General features: G+C 41.9%; 1 protein-coding gene across 1 annotated transcript; it reads left to right on the forward strand.

Moving 5' to 3' along the window:
* The first annotated feature begins 6,835 nt into the window (after positions 1-6,835).
* LOC130210800 (odorant receptor 131-2-like) lies at positions 6,836-7,759 on the forward strand. The gene has a single exon (XM_056441289.1). The coding sequence runs from the start codon at positions 6,836-6,838 to the stop codon at positions 7,757-7,759; it is 924 nt and encodes a 307-aa protein (XP_056297264.1).
* Positions 7,760-8,794: the final 1,035 nt, after the last annotated feature.

Raw genomic sequence — 8,794 nt, forward strand, 5'->3', positions numbered from 1 at the left:
CGTCACTGAGCAAAGATTCAAAGGTTCCCCAATCACGACGCTGCCACAGACTGAACACAGTCGCCCTCTCGTGGTGAATAAAGAAACATCTTATTTGCAAGTTTCAGTGCTCAACAACAACCTGCCGTGGCACGAGGGGTTTGTTAATTAATTCCTGGTAATCAATACAGAGCGCAAAATGCTTTGGAGTGTTGCGTTCAATGGCCCTCAGAGAGCCGGCCTGATATTAGGGAGAAATTATTCATTATTGTCATCCTCTTCACTAGGAAGTACAATATGTTAAAAATAAATGTGTAAAGTAGTTAGGATCAGTCTCACCCTACAATGTACAATGTTACTTACCTACACATGAACGCATCACTATTAATGAGTGGCGGGCCGTGCATTTTCTACCTAGGCCTTCAATGCCGTCTTACTACAGCTGAACAACCTAATGTAAGATTAGTTCACCATGCATGTATTTATGTATGTACATGTGTATATATTAGAGATCCTATCTTTCTACATACAGTATATATATATATATATATATATGTGTGTGTGTGTGTGTGTGTGTGTGTTGTATGTGTACAGATTGTAAAGCCCTCTGAGGCACATTTGTAATTTGAAAATAAACTGAATTGAATTGAATAAAAACTTAGTTATCAAAGAAATGTAGTAGTTTCAAGTCCCACAATATTTGCATCTGAATTGCAAAGGAGTATTAAGTATAAGAGCATTGAAATAATCAAGTAAAGTACAGTAACAGAACAGTAATTAAGTGAATTTACTTAGTTACTTTCCACCACTGGTAGTTGTGGTGTTCAAACCAATCTAAGACAAATTAAACAAAATAAAATGAAACCAAACTAAAGAGAAATGACGGTTGATTTCAAGAATAATATGAGGGGAAAACTTCACTTGCAGTTGCTTGGTGTATCTAGTCAGCAGAAATTCCTCACAGCATTTTGTATCACAGGCTTGTCATTTGTAATGATGAAACAGCCCTGTGCTGTGAGTGTACAGGCCTTTAGATGGCATAACCAGCCTCCATTTGACCAGAGAGTGGAGCGCCAGGATTGTGTGTATAGACAATTAGGTAAATAATTAAAAGAGAAGAGCAAATTGCCGAGAAAAAAGCTGATTGAAAGGAGACACACAAATAATGATCGAGGATTCACAGTAACTGCTGATGTGATCGATTTAAGAAGGAATGCTCTCTGTTCAACCTGATTTATTTTTTCAAATATGGAAGTGGGCTAAATCACGAGTCAAGAAGAATTCCCCCTCATTTGTTTTTGGTGATACTTAATATTATTCTGTGTTGTCTGTCATACCTAATGCATCTATGCATTACTATACAACACTTCATTTAAAATAGCTGGTTGCACTTGATGATAAACAGCTAAGGAGCATCATAATCTCGCCATTAATTATTAGTACTTCTCGACAGCAACAACAGCTTAATGGTTGTACTCATATAAACAATATGTTGGGTTTCGATATATTTTCTGTCAAGTCAGTAGGGTCAAGAGTTCATCCATGTATTTCACTAAATCAGAAAGTCACAGGTCAAATAAAGATATGAATTAAATTAAAGATTATAACAAATGGGGTGCAGTTGTAAATGTATCTGTAAACTTACTGAACACCACTATATGTTTTATAATACCTGTGGTTGCCATATTAAAAGAAAATTAAGATAAAAGCAACATATTTTATTGCTCAGACAACATTTAATTCAAACATGTAGTCCCAAGAAATTGCAGGTGTATTCATTTGAACAGCCAACATCAACAAAGCAGTCTTTGAATAATTAATGATGCCATTAGTCATCACTTTTAATATGCTTCACGGGAGTTACACTGGAGTGTATTGTTACACATGGGAATACAGATAGCTGGCTAATTATCATCATCATTACGATGAAAACAAGTGAGGACTAGTGTATTCCCTCGCTACGTCTCAAGGTTAAACATCAGAAGTTGTTGAACTGAACACACAGTGGCAGTAGGCCTACTGTTGTTCAGCAAAGTCAAAGACAAAAAACATAATTTACATTATAATTATCTATTATTTTTTTCTACTGTAGGCCTATGTGACTGAGTCATGTAATTAAACAGATCAATATGCAATATGTCACAGAGAATGTGACTAAGTCAGCCTACATTTACTATACTTTAAGGTGCTATTGGTATTGGGCTTGGCTGTCAACGGCTCTCAACATGACAACGGCTGAGCAGGTGGCTAGCGCTAGCACGCTACATCTCTAGCACGCTACATCTCTAGCACTGCTACATCTTGAGCAGTGCTTCAGTATTAGTAGTGCTACAGCGCCAGCAGTCCTACAGCGCTAACAGTGCTACAGTAGGCTACTAAAGTAGGCCAGCAGTGCTAGCAGTCATACAGCTCTAGAAGTGCTACAGCGCTAGCAGTGCTAGAGCCCTAGCAGTGCGAGAGCATTAGCAGTGTTACAGTGCTAGCAGTGCTACAATCCTCGCGGTCTTACAGAATTAGTAGTGTTACGGCATTAGCAGTGCTACAGCATTAGCAATGCAACAGCTCTAGCAGCAGTAGTGTTAGCAGCGTTAAAGAGCTAGCAGTCCTACAGCACTAGAAGTTCTACAGGGACTTATTCTCAGTGTAAATGCAAGTGCGTTTTCAATCTATAGCCTACAGGCCGACAGCAACCACGTGGGTAATACTAGTGATGGGCAGATAGGCACACAACATTAGGGTAAGTTTACTAAACATATCACAGATTCAGACAGGTGGTTAAAAAAGTGACAAAGCAATGTTTTGAGTTAGTTAATAATTACTTACAGAAATATTGCGTGCAATTGTCTACTTTCCCTCTGACAGTCGGACCTGCGAGACACAGAAACAGGCTAAATAATCGTTTCCTCTACCCCTTTCTGTTGTTTACAAATCAATAGTTTTCCAACTATTTCAAAACTTTCTCCACCTGTTGTTTCCTCCATTTTCACTGAGAGCCAACAGAGAATAGATTGAATAATTGATGAACCAATTGACCGTCACCTTCAATAAGTTCCAAAGGGCTGTATTTGCCATATGAGAATAGCAATGAAGGGCTCATTAGCATCACTGCTCTGTTTGGAGTCAAAATCCCGATGTAGAAAAACAAACCCTGTCTGCTGGGAAAACTGTGTTAGTTTTCACAGACATGATAACAATCCCAGACAAGTATTGCAAAAGTTATATCAAACCAGCACTTCAGGCGCACAAACTTTTCTTTCATGTTTAGATGTACGTTTTAGATCATACGGCCAAAGTAGGAGGTTTATATACAACTGCTTGGGTTTATTGTCCCGTTTATTGAAATAAATGTGTTTCCTCGACTCAATGATTTGTGAGCATAAATTTAGGACCATCAATTACACTACACAACATATATTAAAGGATGTCTAAGATAATATATTTAGTTTAACAGCCAACACCCAAAGAACACACATGTATCCAAAGATCAAAATCAATATTAATCCCAAGTGGCTCATTTACATTGTGCACCTTTTATTTGCATTACACTACATTAATAACAGATAATGAAATTGTCCAATGCATAATCAAAACTATAACTTTGACTATTTGTCTGAGACACTAGATGCATGAGGATGTAGCTCCCATCCAATCATGTGACCTGAGAGTGAGGGTAGGCTGGAATATCAATAAGATTCTCTCTGTACCTCTGAACTTTAATCCAGATTAGTCAAATAATATCTGGATACACAACATAATTTAGTGCAAAGTGTAAATTGGGTATTAGTCTTGTTAATTTATATTAATTTACAAATCAATAATTATGCAACTATTTCAAAACTTTTTCTACCAGTTTCATCAATTTTCACTGAGAGCCAACAGAGAAACGATTGAATAATTGATGAACCAATTAACCGTCACCTTCAATGAGTTTTAAAGGGCTATATTTGTCATATGAGTATAGTAATAAAGGGCTCATTAGCATCACTGTTCTGTTGTCAAAATCTCCACGTAGAAGTATTGCAAAACAAAGTTGTTATCAAACCAGCACTTCAGGTGCACAAACTTTTACTTTGTTAGTGTGTGGTGTTGAGGACCCAAACGCACGCTGACGCAGCAGTTTTGAAAACAAAGTAAGGACTTTATGTTCCTATCTTAGCAAGGGAAAAAACAACAGAGAGTAAAACAAGTTCTGGCAGAGGATTTAGGGGTCTGGACACAACGGGTTTTAGGAAGGAGACATGAAATACAGGGTGAATCTTCATGGAACGAGGCAACTGTAGCTTGACCAAGACAGGGTTGATGTGATGGAGATGATGGGGAAAGGAACGATATATCTGGGGGGAGAGCTTCTTACACTTCTTGTGCGGAGAGAGATGTCTCTGGCCGAAAGCCAAACAGATTGTCCAACACGGTAGGCTGACGCTGGAACACAACGTTGATTCTGCCAATCTGGTTCTGCTGTGCGAAGCAGAGCGACCCGAGTCTCTCGCCACACGTGCCTACAACGACAAGCATTGCTCTGGACTGAAGGGACAGCAACCTCGACCAGCTGGCAAGGAAACCAGGGAGGCCGATAGCCCAAGGAGGCCTTAAATGGGGATAACCCGGTGGTAGTAGATGTGTGGGAATTGTGGGCATACTCTACCTACGGGAGGCGACGGCATGAGGAGGGATTGGTGGCGGTTACACACCTGAGAATGGTCTCAAGCTTCTGGTTCATCCTCTTCGTCTGCCCATTAGTTTTTGGGTGAAATCCTGAGGAGAGGCTGCCCGTGGCACCGAGGGTGTGACAGAATGCCGTACACAACTCCTATACTATATCCGCAGGGATGCCGTGAAGCCTAATTCCATGTTGAGTAAGCAAATCGCCGGTTTCACAGGCTGGCCAGGGGAATGACATGAGCGGCCTTCGAAAACGGGTCCACCACCAGTATATACAAAATCCACTGCGAGATGGGACCATTGGCGATGTGGCACAGGGAGTGGTCGTCGCGAAGCCTTGTTGCGGGCGCAAGTAGTGCAGGCCAGCACATACGCACGGGTGTCCTCGTGAGACGACCACCAAAAGGTGTGGCGGAGCCGGCTTAGAGTCCAGCGAATGCTGGGGTGGCCAGAGAGACGGGAGTCGTTAGCCCACCGCAGGACTCGGATACGGACAGCCAGAGGAACAAAAAGGCGATTCGGGCGACCCCATTTGGGTTCAGGTTGGATCTGCTGGGCCTCCCGTACCACCCTCTCAATCTCCCAAGTAACAGCACCAAGAATGCAGGGGGCGGGTAGGATGGTGTCGGGGGTAGAGTCTCCCTTCTCCGGGGCAAAGTGATGGGAGAGTGCCTCTGGCTTAGTGGTCCTGTTTCCTGGCCGAAAGGTGATGCTAAAATTGAAGCGGGAGTTTAGGCATCTAGCCGTATGGATATACTCGAGATTCCGGTGGTCGGTCCAGATGACAAAGGGGGGCACCGATCCCTCCAGCCAGTGCCTCCACTCCTCCATGGTTAACTTGACGGCCAACAGTTTGCGGTTGCCGACGTCATAGTTCTTCTCCGCTGGGGAAAGTCTGCGAGATAAGAAAGCACAAGGATGAATTTGGACTTGGAGGCTGACCGCTGGGAAAGTATGGCGTTGACTCCGATGTCTGAGGCGATGCCGGATGAGTCCTGCGGAACCGGCTCTGGAGAGGTAGAACAGCGCAGCATGAGGTCCTGTAGCAAGCCTCCTATCTCCGTCACCTGGGACCCGATGGAAATTTGGGAGTCTAGTAGGTCCTGCAGCACTTGATGGCGTTGGCCGAGAAGAGCGCCTTGAGAGAAATCACCCTCTGTAGAATTTACGCAGGAAGCAATTCTGATGCGGCGGCTGGGTGACCAGGCTGTTGTTTTAAATGTTAAGTGTAAAATATTGAATGGAATAAGAATGACAAAAAGCAAATACGATGCTGCAAACTGCAAAATGTATGGATTATTTCTGAATCATAGTAACTAAAATGGCAAATGGTCATCATCATATTTTTAGAACATTTGCATGTTACAGTTTATATTTTATACACATTTTTACATGAACACAGCACAACTTAAAATGTTGCCTTAAAACTAATCAAACCATTATAGATAAAAAAGTAGTAGGTAGAACTATAGTTCAAAACTCATCAAGAGAAGCCCACTGGCTGAGGTATCTTGATACACTCTACAGCAGGGGTCGGGAACCTTTTTGACAGGAGAGCCATAAAAGCCAAATATTTCTAAATATATTTCATTGAGAGCCATATAGTATTTTTAACGTATAATAAATTAAATATGTCTTGCTTTTCTGTAGAGACAATCAATAACAGACGTTTAGTTTAATAAAAGAACAAAGATGTCTTTAAGAAAGGGACCTTAAATTACTTCTGCTGTGATCTGGCGCGATAGAGAAAATTACAGAGTGGCGGGCGGAGATTTTTTAAAAAAAACTCAAACTCAAAAGAGCCATATGCCGTCACCGGAAGAGCCATATATGGCTCGCGAGCCATAGGTTCCCGACCCCTGCTCTACAGTAAGCCAATGAGGGGAACAAGCAACAAATGACGATGATGTAATCGTGATAACAAAGGTCAATGAGGTGTTATTCTTGCATATTTTAGTCTTTAAAGTCATCATGCACAGCCTTCTCTCAGAAGACTGTAGTGAGCTCAGCAGAAGACATTTGTCTTTCAAACAGTGTTGAGTTTGGTAAACTGTTGTATTTAAACCAGCATATTGGCACTTTAGAGGAGCTTCAAATTTAACTTTTTATTAGTTAAACTCACATTTTCTGTTGACAGATGAATTGCAGTTTTCACTTGATTTGACTTTTGTCTGTACATCAAAGACGTATATTAATGGAAGATAACAGCTCACTGGTTGGTGTTGAGTCTCTAAGGTGGCACAAGCTCCTCATTGTGCAGATCCTGGTGAACCTTTTTCTTTGCATCAACTCTTTTCTCATTGTGACCTTTTTTTTAAATGAATGCTTCTATACAACTACACGCTATGTCTTATTTGCTGTTACACTGTTTTCCGATAGCTTCCTATTGTTAATTTCTAATATAATGCTCATCTTGAGCTATTTCCAGTTTCCCATCCCAGTTTGGTTATGCATCATCATGTCTGTTGGAGCACGTATGTATATTACAGTCACACCAGTTACTTTGACAGTGATGACCCTGGAGCGCTACGTGGCCATTTGCATGCCCCTGCGCCACGGAGAGCTGTGCTCCCGAAGCACCACTGTGAACTGTGTACTCATTATTCACGGTCTCAGCTCCGTACCTTGGATGGTTTTTTTCTCCATCTTCTTTGCCACAGCCTCACGTAGTTTTTACACACATGACAGAGTGTGCTCTGTTGCGATATTCATTTTGTTCAGATGGCAAGCTGATATTAGGGCAAGTATTAGTCAGTTTTACTTTGTGCTCATGGTCATTACTATTATATTCTGCTATGTTGAAATAATGAAAGTAGCCAAAGCTGTATCAGGAGAGAAAAAAAAGTCAACAGGGAAAGGGCTCAGAACGGTCATTCTTCATGCTTTCCAGCTGCTGCTCTGTCTCATCCAGCTGTGGTGTCCGTTCATAGAAACTGCTGTCCTTCAGATTAGTTTAAAATTATTTCTTAATGTCAGGTACATTAACTACTTAACTTTTAGTCTTGCTCCAAGATGCCTGAGTCCTCTCATTTATGGCCTCAGGGATGAAAAATTTCTTCATGCACTGAAAAGGAATATTTTCTTTGGCTTGTGTAAAATAAATATTAGAGAAATGTAGATTCAGAAGAAATGCACAATGCATCAATTAATATTTTATATTATATTTTATTTGTAGTTTGTTGTTATAAGCATAACCGGGATTACTGTATGACGGTGCTTATTTTTGAAGTAGTTATGACACTAATAGTAGTTAGTAGTACTTGTTCTGCCCCTGCCTGCTGTCCGTTGGCATCATGGTAACATGGATTACAGGCCAGCCAGTCAGCTCCTTTCCATCTCCAAACTTTATTTCATAGTCTTTTGTCATCTATTATTATTACTAATTATTATTGCTGCATTGTTGTTAACTTATATTGAATCGATTCATGTAGGCTACACAGAGACACTGCACACGTGAAAATCAAAATCAAGTTCTCCAATAACGTTTTGAGTCTTACCACTTTGACAAACATAAAGTAAACTGTTCTGTCTCCCTTCCTCTTCACCCTGTACACCAGTGACTTCCAGTACAACACGGAGTCATGCCATCTGCAGAAGTACTCTGATGATTCTGCAGTGGTCGGGTGTATTAGGGATGGACGGGAGGAGGAGTACAGGGCAGTGGTGAGTGACTTTGTAAAGTGGGAACCACCTGCGGCTGAACGTGGCCAAGACCAGAGAGATGGTGGTGGACTTCAGGAGGAAGGCGACAGCTCCTACACCTCTGAGTGTCCTGGGAGTGGACGTGGACATGGTGGAGGAATACAAGTACCTGGGCGTCTCCATCGACAGCCGACTGAACTGGAAGGCCAACATCAACGCTGTGTACAAGAAGGGGATGAGTCGACTCTTTTTCCTGAGAAAGCTTCGATCCTTCAACGTGTGCAGCAAGATGCTGGAGTTATTCTACCAGTCGGTTGTCGCCAGTGTACTGCACTTTGCCATTGTCTGCTCGGGGAGCAGCATCGGAGCCGGTGACACCAGCCGTCTTAACAAACTGGTTAGGAAGGCTGGCTCCATCATCGGCTGCCAGCTGGAGCACCTGGAACAGGTGGTGGAGAGGAGGACGTTGAAGAAACTTGTGTCCATATTGGACAACCCGGACCACCTCTCC

The sequence above is a fragment of the Pseudoliparis swirei genome, chromosome 20 (assembly GCF_029220125.1).
Source record: "Pseudoliparis swirei isolate HS2019 ecotype Mariana Trench chromosome 20, NWPU_hadal_v1, whole genome shotgun sequence".
Taxonomy (NCBI): domain Eukaryota; kingdom Metazoa; phylum Chordata; class Actinopteri; order Perciformes; family Liparidae; genus Pseudoliparis; species Pseudoliparis swirei.

Excerpts from the sequence above, each read along its gene's own strand:
- LOC130210800 (XM_056441289.1), top strand. The coding sequence starts at position 6,836 with ATGGAAGATAACAGCTCACTGGTTGGTGTTGAGTCTCTAAGGTGGCAC.